The sequence below is a fragment of the Plecotus auritus genome (assembly GCF_963455305.1).
Source record: "Plecotus auritus genome assembly, chromosome: 4".
Classification (NCBI taxonomy): domain Eukaryota; kingdom Metazoa; phylum Chordata; class Mammalia; order Chiroptera; family Vespertilionidae; genus Plecotus; species Plecotus auritus.
Window position 1 is genome coordinate 146,634,912 of NC_137775.1, and position 27,893 is coordinate 146,662,804.

General features: G+C 38.9%; 1 protein-coding gene across 2 annotated transcripts in view; it reads left to right on the forward strand.

The window, feature by feature from the left end:
- VPS41 (VPS41 subunit of HOPS complex) overlaps window positions 1-27,893 on the forward strand; it is a 141,749-nt gene that overhangs the window by 62,188 nt on the left and 51,668 nt on the right. For both annotated transcript variants that reach the window (XM_080665764.1, XM_080665765.1), the window contains exons 6-10: window positions 1,084-1,146; window positions 3,668-3,733; window positions 19,685-19,804; window positions 20,915-21,061; window positions 22,751-22,817. In XM_080665764.1, the coding sequence (XP_080521890.1) occupies window positions 1,084-1,146; window positions 3,668-3,733; window positions 19,685-19,804; window positions 20,915-21,061; window positions 22,751-22,817 (463 nt within the window). The remainder of the gene's footprint in view (window positions 1-1,083; window positions 1,147-3,667; window positions 3,734-19,684; window positions 19,805-20,914; window positions 21,062-22,750; window positions 22,818-27,893) is intronic.

A 27,893-nucleotide genomic window follows, 5' to 3' on the forward strand; every position in this document is an offset into this window, starting at 1 on the left:
GAATTCTTATGCTCTGCTGGTGAGAGTGGAAATTTATCAAAACCGCTTTGTGAAATCGTTTGGCTGCCTATGAAACGTGAATAGATGCATAACCTCTGACTCAACAATTTCATTCCTAGTTATACGAATGCCTATAAAAGTGCACCAAAAGATTTGTAAACAGTGTTTATTGCAGCATGACTGTAATGGCTCCAGTCTGGAAACAACCCCAGTGATCGATACATAAATTTCATACATTAAAATACTACACAGCAATGAAAGAAATCAGCTACTGCTGTGTACAACAGTATCGATAAATCTCACAAAGAAAATGTTAAGAGAAAGAAGCCAGTAAAATAACTTATGGCTTCATTTACATAAAATTCAGACACCACCACATCCTACCTGTGGTGCTCCTCTTCGGAGTAGCAGTTAGGTGGTGACTGGAAGGGATGGGAAGGAGCTTCTCGGGTTTTCCTTCTTGGTCTGGGTGGTGTTTACAGGTGTGTGTTCATATCCTAAAAGTTTATGAAGCTGTAAATTTACAATTTGTACCCTTTATCATACGTCTGTTATTCATTTTTTAAGAAGTAAACAACTTAGAAAATAGATTGATCATGAATAAAGTGGCCTGGAACGACTTTAAGTAGGCACTGATAAGTAGACACTTAAACCATACATTTATACATTCTCAGTATATTCAGCATAAGATGGTAAGTGAAGTGCAGTTCACCTGATTTCTTCCCACATTGCTCTGCATGGTTGATTTATATGTGACTCAAAAAAGAAGCTCCTTTTTCCTTTAAGGGATGGAAAAGCATTCCTGTAGGGATAGCCTATGAGAAGCTCATAAAAGAATCCTAATGACCTATTCATATATGTTTTATTTTTTTAATTGGCATCACTTAATAAAAAAATATGTATAGTGAGTAAGGGAAACTCAATCCATGAGATGCTTATAAAAGCTTATTTGTGGTGGTGGTCTCTCACCCTATTAGAATTGTTTTCATTGGATGTGTAATAGAGACCAGAAGGACCGTAGATTATTAAATGTTTTACTTTGTTGCTGTCATGGTGAAATGACAGGATCTATTTTTTTTTTAGGTGCAGGTGTTTGGACTGTATACTGGAGAAGAATTTCATGAGACCTTCGACTGTCCCATTAAAGTAAGTATTCAGTAAGTTTTAATTTTTCTAAGGGTTTTCTCAATGAAGGCCATAGGATTACAATACTTTGAGTGCTACCAATTTTTCATTAATTTTGTTAATAAACATCTATTAAACACAATGTACTATAGAAACTATTCAATCCTTTAAAGGAGTACAAGATGTATATTATATGATTGTGATCTCAGGAATATTCTTGTAGTGGGTGAGATCTCTCTCACACACACATACACGCACACTCACACACGCGCGTGTCTGTAGTTAAAGACTCAGTTGGTAAAAACAATATGAAGAAATCCAAAACTGAGAGAAAAGTTATTTTTAGCTGTTCTTGTTAGTGACGGTTTAAGATGGAATGATGTTTGGGCTTTAGTGAATGGATAGGGGGCAGATGCAGAAGTTGGCTTTCCACATGGAAGGACAAAATAATAGAAATGGAAAGGCCAGAAAGTTTAAATTGTGTTCAGGAAGTGGCAAATAGTCTAGTGTACATAGTGCATGCATAAAATACTGACTCAGCAGGATTACTGTATGGGCAGATGGAGGCTTGCTGAATATCCAGGCTAAGGAATTTGGACTCCATCTGTTAGATAAGGAGAAATTATTGAATTTTAAGAACAAAGACATGATATAAACTGAGGTAAGCTTAAGGAAAATTAATATGGCAGCTATATGCAGTATAAACTTGGAGGCTGATAGCCACAAGGCAGGAAGACCAATTTTAGATAAACAATTATGTTAAAGTGATTATTATAATTGTTAAAGGAAGAGTTCATTTAATTTTTTTACTTGCTTATTCTAACATTTATGGATTGACAGGTAAAGAGGAGAAAGGATCAGATGGTGTTTTAGAAAGCCAAATCTGTTAAAATAGAGTATGATTGAAGGAGGAGAGTGACTGGGAATGAGACAGTTTAGAAGGCTAATGCAGTACTCCAGGTGGGGCAGGGCAGGATCTCAGTAAAAAGAACAATAGTGAGTACAGGCATACCTCAGAGATATTGAGGATTCAGTTCCAGACCACTGCAAAAAAAGCAAGGATCGCAGTAAAGCGAGTCATTCTCTTTTTGCTGGTGGAGGGTCTTGACTTCAGTTTGTTAAAACACAGCACCTGTGAAGCTCAATAACGTAAAGAGCGATAAAATGAGATATGCCCGTATTCAAGATGGAGTAGAAGAGATGAATTTGGAAAGCCTTTAGGAGGTAGACCTAACCTTGGTGATGGATTTGATGAGGGTGATGAAAGATGAAGGAGGTGAGGGGAAATCTAGGTTCTTGCTTTGGCACTGGTGTGGGAATGCCATCTTGAAACAAGGGGTGATTTGAGTAAGGACATTGCTGATTTGGTTTTGAGATTAGATAACTGTAGCACATCTTTTAGGAATATTATGGAGGTTTTGGAAACATGAGTGAGGGGCTCAGGATAGAGATTGGCCCTAAAAACACAAAGTTGATAATCACAGTCGAGTACGATGAAACCACTTTGAAAGGCATTATCTAGTTAAAAGGTAAAGAGTGAGCAGAGAAGAAAACATGATGAAATTTTAGAACCCTCTAAGTTAAAGGTTCAGGCAGTGGGATGCGGGAGGGGAGGTGAATGACAGCAGGGATCTAAGAAGAATCAGAGGGATTAAAGGAGATCCAGAAGAGATCTAGGAGGAATAACATAAAATGTATTTAATTGAAGATTTGTGAAAGTATAATTGTGTGGATTTTTTTAATGCCTGGAAATTTCTTTGTGCTAAGTTAGAAAAACCCCTGAAATGTATTGGTGATTTCGTGGGTTTGGGGATAAGAAGGTACCAGGCAGCGTATGTGTCGGCTTTACAGCCAAGAAGGGAGCCCATAGTCCTGCACTGAGTGGTGCCACGAGACCTTCAGAAAGCCACTGGCAAACGATGTGGGAAGTGATGGGGTGGAGCATCCTGGGGAGAAACCTGTGTAAGGGATTAGAAAGAGGTTGGCTGAGTGGAAACAGAATGAGGACCAGGGGGACAGGAACTGAGGGTGGAGGTAAAAGGGAAGGTCCCGAATGGTTAGCTCCATAACTCTCTGGTCTTGCGGCTTTTTGATGTAAGTACATTCGGTGTCTCTGAGGCTGCGTGGCTACCTATTCCGCTTGGTGCCTTCAGTCATTGGAAGGCTTCCTGGACGAGGGAGGAGCTAGTTGGGTTCTTGCTCTGGGGTCATTCTGTGAATTATATTCAGTTGCAAACATTCTTGACATTTCACCACCTGGATTGACCTACCCTGTGGTCTGTAAGGAGGGAGACTCCTCACTCATCCAGAAACTAGAACTAATTCACTCTCATTTTTCAGCTTTGACCTGGCTTCATAGAAGAAATATTTTTACAGAAGCACAAAACTCAGACATCCTCAATTGTTGCAGAATATTACCTGAATAGATTATTTCCTGCCAATATATAAGGATAATTTTTAGATCATACTGCCTATAATGTATAGTGTTTATTCTGTGCCTGAACCATGACTCCTAACCTAGCATCGGGTTCTTGTTCCCTAGATCATCGCCGTGCACCCACACTTTGTGAGGTCCAGCTGCAAGCAGTTTGTGACCGGAGGGAAGAAGGTAAGTGCTGTGTCTGCCGTCACATGCCGGCTTTGAGGGGTTGCTCTTTAATATGTCGTCAACATTTTTAATGTTTGACTGTTCATGAGGAGAAATTTTGAGAAATAACAATGTAATGAAATCATAAGACCATCATGTCTTGGGGAGGTGTGGCCCGGTATTTCTCACTGGCATTCCCTTGGAGTAGCTTCAGAGCAGGAGAAAGAGACAGGTTGTTACTCAGACGACCTCCTCACACTTTGAAATGTTGTCTCTCCCACAAAAAAAGAGGTAGAGGTAGCATTAAAAAAATAACAAAATCAGTTAAACTAGTGTTTTTTTCCCTTTGTAGAAAATCTCTTGCAGGCCTTGATAAAGTTTTAGAACAATTCTGGCTATTTTTACTGACATGTTCCTGGCATATTTTATTATCTTAGCACTATTTTAAAAATAGGAGAGTAAAATAATCCTTTTTTTTTTTGCATTTACATGTTTGTTTATAGGTATAGTAAATTGTAAAACAATGCTTCTGTTTGTAGAATGTTAATTTTTTTATATTTTCATTAACCAGTGGTATTTTTTAAAATCATTTTTATAATAAAATGCTACTATTGGGCTGACACTCTGAATATTATTTCATATTCAGTTTAGAACTTGGTACAAGGAGGTAGTCTATGGTCTGCAGTGCATAGCTATGGAATGGCTACTTTGAGGCTCAGAGCCAGAATGTTTTCTAATGGTTTATGATAGTTATCTGTCTTTTTCCCTTGTTCTGCTGCTTCATAGAGTGATAGTGTTACCAAGCAAGGGCCAGCCGCCTGATGCACACAGGAACCAAAACCATGACATTGGCTTTGGAGAAAAGAAAGAGGTGTTTTTTGTGTGTGTGTGTTTTTTTATTGCTGAGGCCCCTCAGGAGACTGGAGGCACCACTCAAATCTGTCTCCCCAATCTGGGGTGTGGACAGTTGTAAGGGTGAGGGAGAGCATGGTGGCAGGTGGGAGTGCTAGGGAGCACATCTGGTTTTGGTGTTATATTTAGGAAGTCATTGCCTGATCTAAGGGTCATGACTATTTATGCCTGTGTTTCCTTCTAGGAGTTTCATCGTCTTAACTCTTAAATTTAGCCCTAGAATCCACTTTGAGTTAATTTTTGTGTATGGTGTAAGGTAGGAGTTCAGATTCATTCCTTTGCAATTGGATGTCCAATTGTCCTAGGGCCATTTGTAGAAAACATCGGTTTTGGTTTTTTTTTTTCAACATTGTCTTGGCCCCTTTGTCAAAAACAAGTTAACCATAAATTTTTGGACTTTCAGTTCTGTTGATTTGTGTACCAGTTCTTGTACCGGTACCCCTTTTAGGTTTGAGAGCCACTAATTGTGCTATAATTACTTAAGGGATGACCAACAAATGAACTCCTTTTCAGGCATTTCGATTTTGAGTTCTTTCCCTTTAAAAAGCCATGATAATGTCTTCTACTTATGTTAGAGGCTTAAGAAACATTGGCCTGTAATGTATCCTCTATTCAGGGATTTCAACATAAAGTATTGACTGATTTATTTGGATTCATTAAAGTTTATTAATAAAAAGTAGCGTTTATTCAATAAACCATAGTGACCTCTTTGTATACAGTTAAATAACCAGAGATTTCCAACATGTACAGCAGTTTGGTGTAGCTTGCAGAAATCTCCAAAGAAAGTTCTTCCTTCTCTTCCATATGTGTATGTACTTTTAAAGAGCACTCTAACCGTGTAGTATTTCCATTAGTGTGTTTGGTTTCTTTTAAAATAGAAAAAAAAGCTTTTAATTAAGAAAGGGGTAGTATTGTAAAATGACTTTTTTCATCTTGAAGTTTTAGCAAATTTTTAAGAGGAGCGGTGGTGGTTTTGTTTTGTTTTTTTAAATAACCAAGTTATGACATTTTAGACCTCAGAAAAATGAGGAAAGCAAAAATTTACATTGGCCCAGTCACAATACCACTCATTCCACTAGCGCCGTGAGCTAAGCAGAACAGTTTGAAGAGTCCAACATTTAGCAAATGGTGGTAACCTTGCAATGATTATATATTGTAGATATCAAGCCCTCTCTGTTTAGAGCAGATGGCAGACAATGGGAGGAAAAGAAAGTAAAGACAAATATCATGTAACTGAGAGGTTATGACCTTCTGCCTTTAAGAAATAAATTAATCTTCAAAAAAATTAGGGCAAAGACCAGACAGATGAAGGTATAATGTGGAATAAAGCATTTTTAACCCTTAAGAGCACTGATCTTCCCTAGACTGACAGCCAAATGAATCTTGGAATTATATGCCAACTGCTGTAAATGGTGAAAGTGGCATGGAGACTAGAGAAGTGAAACACGAAAAATAGAAATCCTACAGTGAGATATTCATGATGTTATTTCATAACGATATTTGAAAGAATGCCTAACTTATTTTAGTTGTTTTGATTTTATTAAAAATTTCCATTCCTTAAAAACATTTTTAAAAACAATTAGGACATACATTTCAGAATAACCCTGCAAAGGAATAGTGTAGCAGAAAAAACCTGATACTGTAGTTTGACACATTTCTTGATATTTCCTTTAAAGGTTCCAGCTTCTCAGGTCTTTAGAGATACTCCACATCCACCAGGAACTAGGAAGAGGATGCTATAGTTCTGTCTGGCATAAACTTTTATTTTAGGCTTTCAAGGTAACTTCTCAGTAGTTGAACGGCATAGCTAAATTCATGGACTCCCCTGCCTGACACATGAGCATATAAAAAGCTTATTCTAAACTCTGTTTTGTTTCCATGTTGAGGGGGATGGGGGAGCAAAAGAAAAAGCACATCTCTTAAAAGGCCATTGGAGAGAGCTTCCCAATGTATGAACCAATGGATTTTTTAAAAGTGTAACCTCCTTATGTAGCAAGAATTCTAATACATGAGCATAGCAATGAGGTTTCTCTTTTAGAAACAAATCTGTCAGGCAGATCTTGTCTGATTTTTTTTTTAATTGCACAACTTTTTCTGTTAGAAAATAAACTTTAGTTTCTTATGACCTTTACCTTTGAACTCTGAAATGCAGTTCATAATAACTGGTTCTACTATTTGACAAATTATTAAATTGTCTCAGTGCTGTTAGCAGCAGAGTTCATTTTAAAAAACGAGGTAGTCAGCTGTTTGGCGTTGTGGTGGGATAGAATGAGGGGGGCCTGGCTGCAGGGACAAGTTGCTTTGTAAGCTGGAAATTGTCACTCAGCAGATGAGGAAAGGACCTGTGTGAATGAAATGAGGAAAAGCGTCTCACTGTTCACAGCTGAAGGCTGGTGGCAAATTTTACCTGAAGGACAAAGGCGGTAGCATCAACTAGCTTCTGTAAGTTTCCAATGGTGATTCGCAACAGCAAATTGCATTTTGAATCTATTTTTTTTTTTTTTTGGAAGAGGATTCAGTAGAGCAGCTTTTTGTGAGAATACAAATCTTTTTAGATTTCAGACGGCCCAGTGAGCCACTGTGACCACTAAACACAGGAATGTAGAGGTGCTTCCTTGTGTGTCTGCTTATCATCTGGTCTGATTGGGACTGGAGGTCTTGGGGTCAAGAGTGATTTGGCATCAGTTATCCCCCTTTGTGCACTGTCCGTGGCTCTCCAGGAAGATGCTTCTGCAAGTGGTCAGATGCCTGATCTTAGGCAGTCTTCTACATGCAAACTGTTCTCACACATTACTGCACATGCAGCCATCAGTTTTACGTCCTAGTGGTTGCATGTTGAACTGTTGTAAATAAATACCTTAATTTCTACTAGGTACTGTGCTATAAATCATCATTCCATTCCTAGAAATTCATTTCATGCTTTGAACATACCAAAATGTATTAAAAACCATCAATTATTAGGAGTTAAAATGCAAATACAATGGTCACAATCATTTTTTATGTATGTAAAACCAAGTTGTAAAGTAGCTATATTATAGAAGTATATATATTTATGTGCTAAACTGGCTGAAGCTAAAAATAGAAATCTAGTGTTTAAAATAGAAATCATTTTTAGTCTCAAAAATAGGTGTTCATTTCTTTCAAAATTTAGTTTTTTGTCTCAAGTATTAATTACTTTTCATGTCAGTATGTAGGACCCCCAAAGTCTTTGAGATGGATCCATGGCAACTTCATTATCCTCAGTGATCCTCCTTGTTTCATACCCTTCAAAAGCCTGTTGAGAATAGAAGCCTTTTTTTTCTTTAATGAGTTCAACTAACTTTTCCGTTTGTAATGTCTCCATATGGATTGCAGCATCCCCCGACTTCTGATGTGAAGCCTAGTGTCTTCCTGGAGCCATCAAACTGCCTTTGCTGCTGCTGAAAATACTTCGCTTTGCATGTGGAGAGTGCTGTGATTGTTCTTAAGTATTTGGATAGCAAATGACTGTGCAGGAATCATTGCCTAGTTCAGAATGCTTATCATGTTTTCTTGAATTTAATACTAGTTGGGAGGTTTTCTCTGCCTTATTTTTTTTTTTAAAATAAAGCTCTATGAACTACTGTTACTAACTTCGGGAGGTTTTTATTCCTTCTTTTTTTCCTTTTTTTAAAGATAAGGCTATATATAGCAAAGGGTCACAGTTTCAGCCCTTGTAAGTTGGCATCACTAATACAAACGTAATCACATTCATTTCTCTAGTGTCTTCGGTTTCTTTTTTTTTAAATATATTTTTATTGATTTCAGAGAGAAAGGGAGAGAGAGAGAGAAACATCAATGATGAGAGAGAATCATTGATTGGCTGCCTCCTGCACGCCCTCCATTGGGGATCGAGCCCGCAACCCGGGCATGTGCCCTTGACTGGAATTGAACCTGGGATCCTTCAAGCAGGCCTACGCTCTATTCACCGAGCCAAACCGGCTAGGGCACTTTGGTTTCTTGAAGACAGTTTTGTGTCAGGGTCCATGTTGGGTCTGTGAATACATAGTATGTGGATTTCAGGAATGGCAGTGCATTTCCAACAGCAGATAGGTAGAATGCTATGGTGGAAAGCAGTTAGACAATAAGAAGGAAGGAAAATGAATATTCCAGGTTTTTTGAGAAGGAAAGGTGTGTGTGTGTGTGTGTGTGTGTGTGTGTGTGTGTGGTAATTTTGCAGTCTTTTGTCATTACGCATTTTGGATTTTTCTCCCCTGTTGTTTGTTTCCTTTCAGTTTTGTAATTCAATTTCAACCAGTATTCCTCTTTGATGTGTAATAGTGAAAATTGGAACAAACTAAATTTCTACAATAGTGAATTAGCTGTGTCTTGACCTGCAGCCAAAGATCACCAGGCACACACTAACGGGGTATGAGGAAAAGGGTGTTAGAAAGAAGTTATTATAGGATTTGTGTTCGTACGAGGTGATTTGGGAGGGTTTAAGGAAAAGGGGTTTTGCTCTAGATTGGATACTCTCAGGAAGCAAGAATAATTCTATCATTGGGTATTTTAATAAATCTTATCTAGACGGAGGAAAAGCTAAATCAAGGCTAAAAACATAATTGGTAAAGAAGCAACAGTCTCCGTTTTAGCCTAGTTGGGGGGATGTTTTGTCATTCATGTGGCTTGAAGAACATTTATATTTTGTTGCATTCAGACATGATTATGGAGTGGTGTTGTTTTTGTCCTTATCCTTCATGAGGCATTGTCTGATGCTGGTGTTCTGCGGAATTGGTTATATTCATCCGGAGAACACCAAGCCCTAGCTGGGAGTGCCAGGCCAGTTCCTGGATGTCAGCTTCTCTCTTTCTCAGCTGGAAAAATTCAGATGCCTGGCATTAGCTAGATTGCTTCTATTGAGGTACTTTACAAAAACATATGTGTGGTCTGATTGTATTTTTTTTCATAGAAATATGATTATGTAGCAATATTTATGGAAAACTGCAGCAAATTATTAACAATGTGAATATTATTTATTAACAATGTCTGGGCAGCATTAAGAGTGTTCTTTCTGGTTGTCATTGGCTTTTTTGTATTTTTGGTAATAAACAGGCATTACTTTTATAAAAATAAAAAGCAATAATAAAAGACTATATAAATTAATTGCAACTCTTTGGAGATCTCTCTCTCTCTCTCTCTCTCTCTCTCTCTCTCTCTCTCTCTCTCTTTAAAACCTCACCCAAGGGCATTTTTCCCATTGATGAGAGAGAGAGAGAGAGGGAGAGAGAAACATCAATGTGAGAGAGACACATTGATTGGTTGCCTCCTGCTCTTGTCCAGACTGGGGCCAGGGATCAAACCTGCAACCAAAGTATGTGCCCATGACTGGGAATTGAATATATGACCCTTTGGCCCACAGGCCAACACTCTAACCACTGAGCAACACCAGCCAGGGCACAAATATTCTTTAACGGTTACATAATATTCTATCCTAGGGGTCTATTTAATTTTCTTTTTTAATATTTTTATTAATTTGAGAGAGGAAGGGAGAGGAAGAGAGATAGAAACATCAATGATGAGAGAGGATCATTGGTTGGCTGCCTCCTGCACACCCCCTACTGGGGGTTGAGCCCACAACCCAGGCATGTGCCCTTGACTGGAAATGAACCTGGGACCCTTCAGTCTGCAGGCTGATGATCTATCCACTGAGCCAAACCGTGGATATTTAATTTTCTTAACCATTCTCATATAATTGGACCTTTAGTTTGTATCCAGTATTTGGTTATCAAATCATGCTGTAAGGAAGCTAGAAATCTTTGAGCATGAACTTTACTTTATGCTTTTGGATGTTTATCTAGCACCGATTCCTACTTTGGAGATTATTGAGTCGAAGATTATGTTGCTTTTTAGGCTTTGGATACATACTGCTGAGTAAAATTGCATTTCAGAAAACATGCCAATTTTATACTAGCTGTGTATGAGCGGACCTGTTTCACAACATTCTATTTGCTAATTTAATATACAAAGATAGTTCATTGTTCTACTTTGTAACTTCTTTGAATTATTAGTGATTTTGTACATTTTTATTTACTAGCCACTTATATATCTTCCAATGTGGTTTGTCTGATTGTTTTCTTTGTTTGGGGCAGCTTTTAATATTACCATACAAGCCTGGACAATGAAGACTGTCCATTTGATATTTATTGTCTGAGCACAAATTATTGCTGCTTACTGTATAGCCTGAAGGCTTTTCTCCAATTTTGGCTAAATCTAGGATAATTATTCTTTCTCCCAGAGAGGCCTTATATAGGAGTCATAATGAGACTTTAGAGTAGACATTGGAGTGTGTGAGAGAGGGTGAATATATTCTACAGATGCGCATCTGCCCCAGAGCCGCTTCCACAGAGGCTGCCAAGGCAGGCCAGCGTGCCCAGTCTAAGGCAGGTCATTTGACTTGGTGTCTTCTGTAGTATCCTGACCTTTTGTTTTTCCCCTTTTGCTTTTTTTAAATTGAGTGAAGTGCTTGTTCAGATATAGAAACTTGTGTGTTCGTGTGACTTTTTTGTTATTCAAGACTTAAGAATTTTGCATTTTTTTAAATCCTCACCCAAGGATATTTTCATTGACTTCAGAGAGAGAGGGAGGAGGGAGGGGGGTGGGGGGACAGAGAGAGAGAGAGAGAGAGAGAGAGAGAGAGAGAGAGAGAGAGATTGCGTTTGAGATTGCCTCCTGTATGTATGTGCCCAGACTGGGGATTGAACTCACAACCTAGATATGTGCCCTGAGCAGGAAATCTTTTTGGTATACAGGAGGATGTTTTCTTCATATCCTCACTGTACAAAGATCTCCCTACAGTCATCTTGATTGAGATTATTTATGTATAGTTAAAATTAGAGATATTTGCTCATCACAGAACATGAATTCAGGTTAATTACCCAGTGGATGATGTTTGTGTTTTCTCTCCTTTGCTGCTGAAGGGGTCCAATGTTGAACCCAGTCCAGGTGCAAACTGAAAAACAGACCCAAGATGTTTGAACAGTCAAATTTGTTAAGTCTGTGGATTCCATAATGGAAGCTTCCCCCCGACCTCACTAACTAAAATTGTTTTAAAATACCCTCATTTATTTCTGAAATCACATTTGCAATTGTGAGTTTACATATGCAGAAATTGCAGATTGCTAGTTTAAATAGGAGTCTACCTCACACACGGGCTACAGTAGATATGACACGGGCTACAGTAGATATGTAGATTTATATCCATCTGTCATCACTAGTTTTTTTTTGTTGTTGTTGTTAATCCTCACCTGAGGCTATTTTTCCTGTTGATTTTTAGAGAGAATGGAAGAGAGGGAAGGTGGGAGGGAGAGAGAGAGAGTGAAAGAGAAAGAGAGAGAAAGAGAAAGAAGAGAAAGAAACATCAATGTGAGAAAGACACATTGATTGGTTGCCTCCTGCATGCACCCCGACCAGGGCTGGGGATCAAACCTGCCACCCAGGTATGTTCCTTGACTGGGAATCAAACCCACAACCCTTCAGTGCAGGCCAGCACTCTAACCATTGAGCAACACTGGCCAGGGCACTAGTTTTTAATATAAAGGAAACTGCTCCTAAGGGGCACTTAGATTTCTTGGTCAGTAAATTGACTGTTCCTTATGTTGATGTGGAGTATTTTTAAGTTTCAAAACATTATTCTATCTATGTAGTTTTCACAGGATCAGTTAATTTTGAGGGGTTTTCTAGAACCTGTGTGGCATTGCACTTGAGTTTATTCAAATATTATGCGAAGCAAGAGGCCTATCAAGTGGCCTGGCAATTGTCTGCATCAGCATTTAGCCTATAGTAACTGCTTTTAAGCATGTTAATTACCTTAAGGGAAAGGCGTTTGAAGGATTAGAACTTGTTCAGAAAATAACCATTGCATTTAAAGCAGTAATCTATTTGGGAAGTTCCCTTTTTCTTCCTATACGCCTTATGTCTTCTCTTGATGGCGGTTGAAAAAGCTGTGTGTTGTAAAGTTTGGTCCTGGGCTGAAGCCGGAGGCAAGACAAAGGCACTAGCTGTTCACTGGGGTCTTCTTCAGCCGCTCCTGCTCCATCAGGCTCAAGCCTCCTGTCCGCTGTCAGCAGCCACCTACCATCCCCGGTCTTCTCGGTGCTCACCCGTTTCTTCTCACTTGCCTTCTTGACTTTTAAAATTTCATTCCTCATCTTGGGCTTGTAAATCCTTCTGTGACAATCCTTCATTATTCCCTTTGTCTGTTTTGAAAAAGAAAAGTCCTATTTGGCATGTTGTAATTTGCTTTTCTTTGTTTCTCTACTGTATTATCTTGAGCTCCAGAAACTTCTCTGATCAAGCGTTTTACTTTTTATGGAGTCTTTGTGTTCTCTGAGCCCCTTGGTCCTTACTGCAAGAATGCACCTGGTATCTGAGACCGGCCCAGGGCCTTTACCTCAGTCCAGTCTTTCCTGCTTTCTCGTCTGCCTGAGAGCAAGCAGTGTTGCTGGTGTTTAGGAAGCCTGAAGCAGTCCAGTGATTTATAGACTTGAAAGATCACAAGATGATTAAAAAGGGGCCAGTCATACTTCCTCTCCTCCGTCAGGGAAGAGTGGGTGATGGGTAATGACAGGTGTTGTGCGGCCAGAATCGGCAGCTTTATTACGGCCCGATAGGAATCCCGCCACATGTGAGGGGACTCTGGGAATGTGCATCCTGACCACTCTGTAGGGTAGGAAAGTACTAGATAGATTTATCAGCCCCAAACATAGGAGGATAAAGTATATTGCTGAAGATGTGAGGGCTCCTATTGAAATACAAGTACTGAGAGTGCTGACTGCCAGAATGTGGATTTATGGGAAATAAAGCCCTAAAATACTTTTCTCCAACAACAACAGCAAAATAGACCTTTTGGAAACTGTTTTTTCTCTCTCTGTACTTAGCTCCCATTGAGCTTAAATTGCTCTCAGTATTGTGATAATGACAATTCACTATTACAGGATGTGGAAGATGAACCAAATAAATTAACCAGCTGCTTTTAAGGCAGTTCACTCGATGGCTAACCCTCTAAAATGCTTTGTAGAACACTCGTGCTCGGTGGGTCTCGAGGCAGTTTTACGACTAGAAGAAAGAAATGGATTTTATTAAATGTCAGTGAAATACAGGCAGGTAGTTTTGTGGTAGTTAAATTAGGGTAGGATGTTTGTAAGAAAAGCAGCTTATCTTTACTTAAATCACTGAAGCAGAACTTTCCCTGGCATTCCCGCCAAACAGTGTGCTTCTGCTTGAAATTCCCATAGATTAGGATTAAAAAAGCAAACGGAGAGTGGGTTGTCCGGTCCTTCTCCCTCCTGTATGAAACTGTATGTCCTACAAAATGTGATAAATCAAATCTTGCATGTACAGCAGATGTATTTGGAGAGTTTCAAAGGACAGAAATAGGAATGGTTCCATAATTATTAGCTCACATTTAAAGTTTTATACTATGTATTGGTTGAAAAATAGGGCTCATTAGTGAAGAATAAAGTGGAGTGGTGAGGGAATGCAGGAATGGAGGCTTCAAGGGCCAGGCAGGTAACGTGGAGGAGAAGCAGACGAGGTACAGAGACAATGGGGAAAAGTGGGCTCGGCAGCAACAGCAGAGCCTTCAGCAGGCTGCAGACACATTTCAAATAAACACTTTCAGACCCAGTTGACATCCTGAAATAAAGGAACTGCAATTACCTAAACTGAATAGGGGAAGATTAGCCTTAAAAGTAGTTTTCAAAATTTTGACAAGCTGTGCACAAATTATATACTCTGGCATTGAGCAAAGGGAAATAGACCAACATTTCAAGAGTAGAACATGGGGTCAATACAAGTGAGTCCTTTCTCAAAGCAAGGAGATTTACTTATTATATGTTTTTATTGATTTTAGGGAGATTGGAAGGGAGAGGGAGAGAGAAACATCGATGTGAGAGAGAACGTTGATTGGCTGCCTCCTGCACACCCCCCCTATTGGTGATGGAGTCCACAACCTGGGCATGTGCCCTGACCTGGAATCCAACCTTCTGGTGCATGCGACAATGCCCAGCCAACTAAGCCACACCGGCCAGGGCAAAGCAAGGATATATAGTAATTATATAAAGAGTCACGGGGTTCTTTTCTTGAGATTTTTGAGATTAGGGCAAATTCCACTGGTAACAAGGGTTTGGGGAATTACATAGCTCCTCTTAAAGCAAACACATTGTGTGTATGAACAATGAAGGAAAGAATAACATTAAAATACCTAGGAAAGCCTCCGCAGTATTTGTTATTTATTATGCCTGTGTGTCTAGCCAAGTATAAGATGCGGGCTCTCTCCCCAATACATTTACAGTTTGGGAGATGAAAATAAATACATGTATCTCCATGAACAAAATAGAATATGGCACTCATCCTTTGATAAAACAGCATGACCTTAAAACATATACTGAACCAAGAAATTAGGGGGAAATTTTTTGACTTGCAAAAGAATTCTTCTGAACAATGACCTTCCTAATATATTTAAGCCTTTTTATGTATACATTATTGCTTATTTTTCATCCAAAAAATATAAAGGTAAAGTGATTGAAACTACTGCTATTTGAAAAACATCAGAAAATATCATGAATCCGGCCAGTGTAGCTCAGCAGTTTAGTGTTGATACAGGAACCAAGAGGTCACCGGTTTGATTCCTGGTCTGGGCACATGCCTGGGTTGTGGGCTTGATCCCCTGTGAGGGGCGTGCAGGAGGCAGTTGATCGATGATGTTTCTCTCTCATCGATGTTTCTATCTCTCTAAAAAAAGAAATCAATAAGAACATTAAAAAAAGAAAACATGAATCATGTCTAAAATTGTAATGTAAATTAACATTTATTTCATTTACAGAAGTTAATATATTAGCCCCACACACACTTTTTTGAGCACCCCCATCAGTTGCACAGAATGCTGTGTGCTGTCTATAATATAAAACTATCATTAAGGGAGAAGCTTCTTTGCTGCTTTGATTTCATGTCAGAGCATGACACAAGATTTGTAGCAACAGAACTCTGAAAACTCAAGACTCAACCACAAGACGGACTGAATTCAGAATTCTCTCCTTCCCTTCTTCTTGCCCTCTGCTGGAAGTTTTCTTTGGAGCTAGTGCAGAGACAAAGGGAGGCCATGGTCCAGCCAGCCTCAGCCTCCTCCCATAACCAAAAAGCACACCAACCACAAGAGAAAGGATCAGTTGGAGTGAATTTGGACTTTGGTTGCTATTGCAAAACTTTATTAAACAATTTTCTTTAGTAATGTTTTATTTAAAAATACTTACAGTTTGTGTGAATTAATTCTAATACATATTCAGTAGGCTTCACACATTCCTTCTTTCTTTAAATTCCAGTGAATTTTTGAGTTTCATTGTTTTGTTTCAACTATTCCCTAAATTATCTTGATTGTGAAAATAAGAGAATAATGGATTTTTATTCCCATGTGTATTAACATAAAAATAATTCACATTTCATACAGAATAATTATAAAATAGAAATAACATGAAAATCTATCACTTATTTCTAGAATTAATTATTATTACTTTGTGATAGGTTTCTAGATTTTTATATATGGATACACATTCATATTTAAGTGTCATCATATTTAAAACTGTTTTACAATCTGCTTTTTTATTTAATATGCCCTGAACATCTTTTTATGTTAATAAATATAAATATATAAAAGCATTTAAAAATGAATGCATATACTTCATATGTCTCACTCTACTGCTTTTTACTCAATCATTCCCCAGTTTTTAGTTCATTTCTGGCTGTTATAAATAACTTTACATACATCTTTACTCACTTGTCTGATCATTTCTTAGCATGAATTTCTAGGCATGGACTTACTGGTTTCATTTTTAAAGCTTTTGAGCCCTTAATGCTAAAGGATCCTCTAGGAAGATGGGGGGACTACTGCTGGGTAGTGTGAGGGTGCCTTGTTCCCTAACACACACACACACACACACACACACACACACACTGTCTGACCTTTTCATTTGACTCATCTTTGTCAGTTCTTTCCCCTTCATCTGTCAGTTCTAGGACCATTGCTATACTGTTTTGAATGTTAATTTTATAAAATGTCTTATTGTTTATTGGCAGGGCCAATCCACACACACACAAATTGCTTAATTTAAAAAAGTTCCTGTTATTCTTACGTACTTTCAAATGAATTTATTGTATTTTTGAAGTTCTAGAAGTAATTCCTTTGAGAATTTCTTCGGGCTCACATTAAAATCATAGGTTGATTTAGAAGACTTAAACTCTCCATGAGAATTTTGAGTCTTACTATCCAGGAAAACATTGTACCTTTCCACTTATTTAGTTCTCCTTTGGTATCCCTCAGTAAAGTATTTTTGTTTTTGTCGTGTAGTTAGTACATGCACGCCTGTTTTTGGTCATTAACTTTTAGAGCTGTGGACTTCCCTTTGTTTATAATTGTGATTGCAGCCCCTAAAGTTTAGGTTTGTAGTATTTGTGTTCTCATTTCAGAGTGCTCTGATATAGTTTGGTTTTCTCTTTTACCCAACGGTATCATTTTTTAAAAATTTCAGTTGTTTTGTTTTGCTTAACCTTTGTTACTAACTTCTTGCTTAATTTTGTTGTCACCTGAGAACAAGAAAGATTATTTTTAAAGTTCTTCTCTGTTTTATGACTGTCATCCATGTGGAGTCAGAGTGAGAGATTTCTCTGGTTCCTTGGATAAGTCCTGTTGTTGACAAATACTGAATTTTTCCATATTGCTAGTGGTTTTTTCCTTGTTAGCTCATATTTACTGAGAGGTCTGTTTTCAGTATTTAGAGTTGAAGTTGCTGTGAATTCGTAATAGATTTTTCTGAGAACTTGTTCAAATCTTTTATTTTGGATGGTGGTGGGAGAAGGAAGTTTTTGTTATTGCCTGAATCGGAACAAAATTGTCCTAGAAAAATGGCTGCCAAAGAACATGACCATTGGTGCAGCAGGGAATTGTGTTTTTTTTTGTTGTTTTTTTGTTTGTTTGTTTTAAAAAGCCTGCTTTCTGCATTTTCTAAGGAATTTGAAGTGTGCACAGGTACTGCCCATTTCTCATAACTGGCACAGCTGTCTTTGGTAGGTGCCTTCCTGTTGCCAGTGTGCCTGCTTTCCTTCTGACCTGTGTTGTCAAGTGAAGGTGGGGTGGCTACTCGGCCAGGCGTCAGTTACCATTGCTGACCAAAGCTCGTGAGACCTTCATGGCATTTTCCCATGACTCCCCTCACCTCCAGCCCCCTCTACCCAACCAACCACTTCCCAGGCAGGCTTTTTCTTGTAGTGAGTTGAATAATGGCCTTCACTGGGGTCTTATTTTTATCATTTTATAGAATTTTTAACTTAAAATATGGAGCATATTTAATTTTTCTAAAACACAGGTGCAGATTGTTCCCTTTTTAACACTGCCTGGTCATGTCTAGGTGGGAATAGGTGAGGACGGGCACTTGATGTAGTACTCCACCACACCTGTCCTGACCAGCCACTGTTCCTCCCAGCACGTGGTCACGGAGCACTCCCTGGGCCCAGCCCAGTCACCCCACCTGATCCAGACCACAGGTGGAAGATAAACATTTCAGTCTCATCAGTTCCTCATGTTTAATATACGTAATTGTTTTCAGCTACCATAATCTTTAGTGGCGTGTGCAGCAGGAGTATATTTTCAGGCTTTTCTCTCGTTTCCTGACTTTCATACCTGCCCTGTCACAAAATACCAAACACATTCAGTGACCTCCTTGGCTCTTCGGGAAAACTGAATCACAGACAGAGAGGACCTAAGGGTCTCTGACAGGAAGCAGGGACACATGGTGGTGGCGGTTTCTTTCGTAGGACCTGGGCTGGGAGAGCACGGGAGGGTTAGCAGGTCTTTGAGGGGCTATCCTATAGCTGTCTAACGGAAAGGCAGGACGCCATGTGTTCCGGAAAAGCCCTGCCTCCAGTCTCCACCGTGAACTGTGTGAGGACATCTTTCTTTTCCATGGATAATAAAGAGCTTCAAGCCCTTATGGCATTTAAAAGTGACCATACTCTGCTTATTTGTGAAGATGGACACATTTAATTATAGGATTTTCCCCTTATTTTGTACTTTTTGACTACGTGAGCCCAACTATTGAAAAATATATTAAAAAATATAAGTAAAATGTGAATTTGCTCTCTTTCTCCTATTACTCATTTCCCCCCTTCTTTGGGGGTGGGAAGGGACATAGAATATACTAAGGTAAACTGAAATCTACTCTGATAATAGGAATTTTTTAAGATTCTGTGTGTCATCAGCATTGACTTTTAAATGGTATGAAACATGTTTCAGGATTACATGTGTGAAGTTATTGTAGGTTATACATTGTATAAATTATATCTTATATATATTAAGTTATATATTGTATAAATGTCTTTTCTTGGAGTATTTGAATTGGATATATCAAGAAAAAACTATTTTATTGTACCTTAATAATGCATGAATTATTAAACTACAGCCTTAGAGGTTTGGACCAGTTATATTTGGTAATAAAACGTATCCAGCAGTTATTTTTATTATACATTCTTCTCTTTAAAATAAAGACCCTAGCTACTCTGAACTTTTAAAATAAGTTTAAGCCTAAAGCAAATTTCTCTTATGACATGAATTACTGTTCAAATGCCATTTAAAAATTATTTTTCTTGGATTAAATGAAAAACAGACTGCTTCTAACTATTGTGGTTTAATCTGTAACTAATATTTTTACTTTCACAGGGACATTATGAGGTTTTGATTTCCCAATTTACCAAATAAATTAATTCTTGGGCAATCATTTGAAGAACATTTTGTGATAACAGATCTTTTGACTAATGTGCAGTATTCTCCATGAATTTGGTATTTTAGTGCCATCTTGTGGCTTGACTTTGTAGTAAGATAAAATGTAGTAGAAATTCTTTCCAAAATGCAAATGATATAGTACTATGAGTCTGAATAAAAATTGCTGAGAATAAGTTGTTTGTCATTTGCTCAATGGCCAGGCAAAAATAGTAAGGAGGGAATCTATGCATACTTCTTGGTTTCTAAAATTCTCTTTTTATACTATTTGTCCCTAGTTGCTGCTGTTTGAACGGTCTTGGATGAGCAGATGGAAGTCTTCTGTTCTGCATGAAGGGGAAGGGAACATAAGGAGTGTGAAGTGGAGAGGCCATCTGATTGCTTGGGCCAATAATATGGTAAAAGCATGTCACCATCTTCCTAATGCTTCTTCAGAGAGCAAGAGGGGCTGCACTGAGAGGGCTGTAACAAGGAGGAAAGATACCACTTGCTGCGGTGGTCACTGCTAAAGGGTACAAACGGCAATTCATGTCATACCTGGAAGGTTAAAGAAATTAGATTGCTCTTGGCTTTCATAATAGAGGACTCCCAACATATCGGGGCTCTATTTTAGAGGAAGAAACCTGAGGCCTGGAGAATAGTCAAGAAAATGAAAAGGCATCTTAATAATTGAAGGGCTGCATTGGGAATGTGATCTTGAAAATACCTTTTGCCTATTAGCCAAGGGCAAGTAACAGCTGAGATGAAACAAGTGCACGATATTGCTGATTCCATTTTACTCCCAGTATAATCACAAGAAAATATAGGCTTGCCTTTTAAAAAGTCAATCATGATATTTGGTGCTACACTTACTTAAAAGTTTACTCACTATGAGTTAGAGCAAATAGAATGTTTAAAATTATCTTTTTGACATCTGGCATATCTTTTGGAATTTCGAGGCATAACTTAGCAAATTAGTTCTATTCTGTTCTCTCAGAATCTACCCTGCTATTCAGGACTTACTTTTCCTGGGTCACAGTAAAGGCAAGCAAACCTGTGGCCTCTTGGTTTATTTTTAGTTAGCTGCTTGCTCGATGTTTCCATTTGAGTGTTTTAAATGTCAAGTGTAGTTTTCTGTACGTAGTAGATTTTTGATTTCAAAGTGTTTCTGAAAAGCGAACTTCATTTTGTAGTGAGTGGAATGCTACACAATTAGAAATGTTACTTGTCTGTCATTTTGGAAATGCACTTGTTGACGTCTGCACATTTCACATTTGTGTTGTATCTGAGCCACCGATGCCATCCACTAATAAAACGCTTCAGTGCAGAAAGAAGCATAGCGGTTTTCTCTTGTTCGGGCCTCTCACAGGTTTGTGTGGAGTAGGAGCATTTTCCTCTGCACGACCCCCACAGGGCTCAGTAGACACTGTCAGTATTTTGCAGAGCTGGTTGTCAGTGGTGTGTAGCAGTGTTTTCCGTTAACTTTTCTTCTCCCCAGCAGAGTATGTTAATGCTATTTTATTTTCCAGGGTGTGAAGATATTTGACATCACCTCAAAGCAAAGAATCACTAATGTGCCTCGGGATGACATAAGTCTTCGCCCAGATATGTACCCCTGCAGCCTCTGCTGGAAGGACAGTGTGACCCTGATTATCGGCTGGGGGACTTCTGTCAAGGTGGTTTTGCTTGTCTTATAATAAGTCCATGTTGTTATAGATTCATTGAAGATGTGCCAAAGGAATATGAGTTCTTGAATGCTTCTTGCAACTAAAATATTTTCATCTGAGTATTATCAACATGTGATAATCATTTAATGCTCAATCCTTTCATATGCTTAAGTTTTAAGATAGAGTCTTTCTTTTCCATGCCATGAGAAACAAATTGTGGCCCAACCGGTGTGGCTCATTGGTTGAGCGTTGACCTATGAACCAGGAGGTCACAGTTCAATTCCTGGTCAGGGCACATGCCCAGGTTGCTGGCTCAATCCCCAGTAGGGAGCATGCAGGAGGCAGGCGATCAATGATTCTCTCTCATACTATGTGATGAAATGCTATGAAGACATTAAAGAACTGTGGAAGAATATTTAAATATATTATTTGTAGTAAATTGTTAGTTTTATAAAATATTTCTTAAAAAGGTGGTTAATGGTGTTCACTTTGTGCTGAGACACTGAATAGTATTTGTATTTTTCCCTTTGAGTTTTTCGTATTTTAGAGTTTTCTGTGTTGTAGCTATACTTAGGGCGCAACTATAAAAGAACACAAAAAATACTATCTAAAGAAAAAGGAAAAAAAACCTGATTCCTGATGAAAATGGCTATGATCAGTATTTAATTTTAGATTTTTTTTCACCTCCATGGCTGAACTTATGTAAATTTTTGGTGTCCTATTACAAAATAGAATATATTTACTTTAGAAAATATAGCAAAGAAAATATCTCTAGTCTTACCACCCTAAAACAACCATGTGTTGAGTGTTGTGTGTGTGATAGATAAATACATACACACACACACACACACACACACACACACACATATATATATATATATATATATATATATATATATATATATATATAAAAATATAATATATATATATATATATATCTCCAAACTGTATTCATATAATTTAAAATAGGGATTGGCAAACTTTCTGTGAAAGGCTAGCATTATGTATTATAGATTTTAAGCTACATTTTTTTTTCTGCTGACTATTTCCTTCCTTTCCTTTCCTTTCCTTTCCTTTCCTTTCCTTTCCTTTCCTTTCCTTTCCTTTCCTTTCCTTTAAAAATGTAAAAACTATTTTTAGCTTACAGACCTGAAAAAAAAACAGGCCTGGGCGAGGCTGTAGTTTACCTGATTTAAATTATATAACACATTGATTTTAATATACTCAAAAGAAGAAGAGCCTGTGCCACTTTTGCAAAGTATTACTTAGCAACAGTAAAGTATATCACCAATGTGTAATCAGAAACACAAGACCTAGTACTAATGTTGCCCAAATGAGCCATTGGCCTTTCTTGGATATGTGCTTCTGCCAGAGCTTTATTTGTCTGATGACAGAAGTGGCTCTTAAGTAGAATTGGAAAGAATGGGCCATTGGAAACATGTTAAAGCTATATAATAGTTCCCTTCCTTTCTTTGCTTTGGAATAAGACTTCATTGAAGAATAATGTTGAAGAATGTAAGTAACAGTTGCTATATATCATGGAAATTAATTTTTGTCACTTAAGTCAGTGGATAGATTGTGTGCACTCCATCTTCAGTACTACATGGTTAATTTAATGAAAGTATCATATAGTGAATGACATGTTAATGAAGAGTTTTCCATCAAGTGAGTAAAATAACCTGTGAATTTATTTTCTAGATATGCTCGGTGAAGGAACGGCATGCCAGTGAAATGAGGGACTTGCCAAGCCGATATGTTGAAATAGGTATGCCTTCCATGAGTATAAAACCTCAAAGGAGACTCCATTTTGCTAAGGGGAAACCTAAGACCACGTTCTTCTTCAGGCCTTATCGCTTGGGACCATGATGAAACTGGTCAAGGAGCTTTTGTTTTAAGTGTTGAAACTTCATTACAGAGACCTTTTCTTCTAACTATATTTCTAATTTTTACACAAGAACTTCATAGTTGGCTTTGAAGTTGAATAACTAACTGGGCTCTGGTTATGTCTACTACCCAGATTTTGAACAAATTCTTACCTACCTCAATATCCTAATCCGTAAATTGTGAAAGAATACCTGTCTCACATGTTGTTTCTGAGAATTCCAAGAGTTAATGTGTGCACAGCTCATAGCACAGTACTGACATCTGGTCCTGTCAACGTGTGTATTCTGAATATTAATTTTCATCATTACTGGTCTGGTCCAAACTGCCATAATCTCTTTTCTGGATCACTGCAGCAGCCTCCTAACTGGTTTATCTCCATCTCCTGTGAATCACTGTAATCTAGTCTCCCCAGTGCAGTCAAATTACAAATCAGATCATGTCACCACCCTTCAGTCTCCTCCTGTTGTTCTTAGGATAAAAATGAGACTATTGGACATGACCAGAGGGACCTGTGCCAGCCCTCGCCTGCCGCTCTGGCATCAGCCAGGCTTCTCCTTGGTCTCTGTGCTGCAGCTACACTGGCCTGCTTACACCTACCCATGCTCCTTCCTCCCCTCTGTCTAGAATGCCCCTCTTGCTTCTTTACTTCATTGACCTTGGATCATCCTTAATCACACTCAGGTCAAGTATTGCTTTCCCGGGAAAGCCCCCTGGGCCTCCCTAACTAGGTCACATCCCCCCATTATGGGCATGTGGAACACTCCTCTTTTTAGCACTTGTTTCCGTTGCAGCGATTGTGTGATTATTCATTGCATATCTGTCTTTTCCACGAAACTTCAGAGCACACACTTGGTCTGTCTTTGCTCAGTGTTTGTATCTCAGGGACCTGGCACAATGCCTGGCACATAGGAGGTGCTAAATGATACTGGGCTGAATGAATCAGTGACTCTGGGAAAGAGCTGTTCAGGACAAGTATGGTAAGGGTGACATACCATTCACTTCTTCAACTTAGTTTTATAACTTAGTGCAAAAGTTATTTAGGTAGAAAAGATGAAAATTGACAGACTTTTGTCAATTAAATAGATATAGTGAACGCTATTTTTGTATTACTTAGAGCAATAGGAGACATACTAGTATTTGTGTGGCAAGAAAAGTTTTGCTGTCTTACAAGTTAGCTGAAAATTCCATTTACCCATTGGGTGATAAATGGGGAATATAAATTTGATGGGTCATAACAAAGTGAAGCTGAGATAAATCATTTGCAATGACTATATTTCTAAAAACTGAAAGACATATTACATGGCTAATACGGTTACGGCATTTAAATCTGGGATATTTTTTATTTGTAGTCAGATGTTGGTGGTAGGGTTTTAATAACTTTTTTGCCTTAGAAGGATAAATACATACAGAATAGACATATGCAGAATATAATGGTACTGAGAAAAACTGAGGAACAAGATAATATAGAAGACTGATAACACCAAGATCAAGATAATTATTTTATTATCTCTATCTTCTATCCTGCTGTCCTCTACCAGGAAAAAAAAGAAAACCTTTGAACATCTCAGTACATAGTGTCCTGAGAGATACGTATTAGAATATTTTAAATACAGATGAGTTAAAAAAAAAAAAAAAAGAAGAAGAAGAAGACAAGAACTCTGGGAATTTTTTAATATGTTTTTATTGATTTCAGAGAGGAATGGAGAGAGTAAGAGAGATATAAACATCAATGATGAGAATCATTGATCAGCTGCCTCCTGCAATTCCCCAACTGGGGAATGAGCCTGAACCAGGCATGTGCCCTTGACCGGAATCGAACCCAGGACCCTTCAGTCTGTAGGCCCAGCGCTCTACCTACTGAGCCAAACCAGCCAGGGCATCTGGGAATTTTTAAAGATGTAAAAATTTCCAGGGAAGGATAAAAATGTAGGCGATATCTCATTAGTTGATGTTTATTGCTCACGTAGGTATGGGGCATTGTGCTATATGCCTTACCTACATTAGTTTACGTCACTCTCACAGCTCCCCTTCAAAGGGCAGTAGTATGTTTCTCATGCTATAGATGAAGAAAAATGGGGCTTAGGGACGTAAATAACTTGGCCACCATCTTACTACCATGGCATTAAAATGAATAGAATCTTCTTGTTAAGGTTACTTCACCTTCCCAAGCCAGAAAAGCCTGGAGGTGATAATACCTACCTTTGAAGAGGGTTGTGAGAATTAGACATGACATAAATAATGCCTGTCACACAGACTTGGCAGATAATAGGTGCTCACTACATCATGGTGGCTATCGTCACCATGCAAACTTCCACCCAGCTTTGTGATTACTAGTAGCTGACCCAGTATTGGCCCTGGAGCCCTGGGATCACGTTATTAAAGTGTAGTTCATCTGTGCTACAACTGATGTGAAATACAATGTGCTTGAGTACTAACAATATCACATTACTGACATGTTAGTACTATGGTTAGTGGTTAAGTACCATATTTTCCCCCCGTGAGAGGAAACCTTTAATAATATAAGCCATTTCCACAACAGGAGGCAAAGTGGTTTAGATAGAGTCCTTAACTAGGATAAAGGAAAAGAGAAATATTAGGAGGTCTGGATTACGATTTGCTTTAGCCCTGAACAGCATGATCTATTCTCTAGTAAATGAGGCAAAACCAACATTGAGATTAAAGAAGTTCTGTGACTATACATTTCTTAGACGCCAGATGTTTATAACTCTTCCTAATAAGTCAGAATCTCAAAAACACAAAAAGTTATTCCTCTCTGTGGGATATTAATTTTTTGGCTGTTGCAAAGGGTAACATTTCTTTCTTTTTTACAGCCAAGTACTATAAGAAAGCAAGAAAAGATGTGAAGTACATGTCTATTTTACTTCTTAATTTCACGTACTATAAAAAATGCTAATTTGTTAAGTACTAAATCTTACAAATTGAGACTTTACAAATTGGGAATTAGCAATATTTTAGGCAGAGGCTACATGAAGTGAATAAATTATAAACAAAAAAAGATGCTGGTCAAGATGGTGGCATAGGTAAATGCAGTACTCACATCCTCCCACAACCACATCAAAATTATAACTAAACCACAGAACAACTATCATTCAGAACCGCCTGAAATCTGGCTGAATGGAAGTCTTACAACTAGAGAATTAAAGAAGAAAGCACATTGACCAAATTGATGTAAAGGACCTACAACTATGATTACTCTACCCAGCAAAGTTATCATTTAGAATTGAAGGTCAGATAAAGAGTTTCACAGATAAGAAAAAGCTAAAGGAGTCCATCACCACCAAGCCAGTATTTTATTTGTCTATATATATAAGCCTAAGCTACGGACCGACCAGTCAACCGGTTGCTATGACGCACACTGACCACCAAGGACAGACACTCAACGCAAGAGCTGACCCCTGGTGGTCTGTGCGCTTCCACAGCCAACCTCCTGCGGCTGGACAGCCTCCCACGGTCCCTCCTCCTGGCCAGCCGGCCCCCCCACAATCGGCCCTAATCACCGGCCAGGCCGAGGGACCTCACCCGTGCATGAATTTGTGCATTGGGCCTCTAGTATTCTAATAAAAGTTATACCCACAGAAATTAAGATGACTTATCCAAGTTCAATTTAGTTGAATTAAAATTCAAATTTCCTGATTCTACATTTAATATAATTTACATTATGCTATGCTGACTTCCCCAGGTTAGAAAAGAGGATACAGTTAAACCTCCATATAACAGACTAATTTGGGCAAGGCGTTGCCTATTGAAGCCTAAATTTCATCATATAATAAAGTGGTTTTTCCGAATGCCTATGTTAAAAAATTGACAAATTAATTACCTATTTTTACTTGTCCCATCAATAAAGAGGTAATATGCAAATTGACCATCACTCCAACACACTAGATGGCCGCCCCCATTTGGTCAAAGATGGCCGCTCCCATGTGGACACAACATGGCTGCTACAAGATGGCTGGCAGGGGAGGGCAGTTGTTGGTGATCAGAACAGCAGGGGAGAACAGTTAGGGGCGACCAGGCCTGCAGGGGAGGGCAGTTGGAGGAGACTAGGCCTGCAGGGGAGGGCAGTTGGGGTCACCGGGCCTGCAGGGGAGAGCAGTTGGAGGAGACTAGGCCTGCAGGGGAGGGCAGTTGGGGTCACCGGGCCTGCAGGGGAGGGCAGTTGGGGGCAAACAGGCGGGCAGGGGAGGGCAGTTGGGGTGACTGGGCCGGCAGGGGAGGGCAGTTAGGGGCAACCATGCCTGCAGGGGAGGACAGTTAGGGGTGACCAGACTGGCAGGGAAGGGCAGTTAGGGGTGACCAGGCCGGCAGGGGAGGGCAGTTAGGGGCAATCGGACCAGCAGGGGAGCAGTTAGGCATAGATCAGGCTGGCAGGGGAGTGGTTAGGGGGTTATCAGGCTGGCAGGCAGAAGTGGTTAGGGGCAATCAGGAAGGCAGGCAGGCAGGCGAGCAGTTGGGAGCCAGCGGTAGGATCGGGCCTAAATGGGTAGTCGGACATCCCTCGAGGGGTCCCAGATTGGAGAGGGTGCAGGCTGGGCTGAGGGACACACACACACACACACACACACACACACACCCATGCACGAATTTCATGCACCAGGCCTCTAGTGTAAATATGTTTGTCTAAAATTAGGTATTTATGAAAAATTTAATTTCACAGAAAAGTTTTCTATATGTATTACCATAATTTTAAATTTATACTGAATTGGTCTAGTAAATGCCTGAATTCACCAGTCACTACAAATAAACAAATGCACACGGTGGGTCATGGCTTAGCACACATCAACTGGAATGTCTTAAAGTCATGCCACTTGACAACAGAACCAGTTACCTCTCTTGATATGGTATGATCACATGATAATCATTAGCTAACATTGTTACAAGTGGTGATTCTTAGATTTAAATATGTAGACATAGTTGTAGATATGTAATACTTATTTAA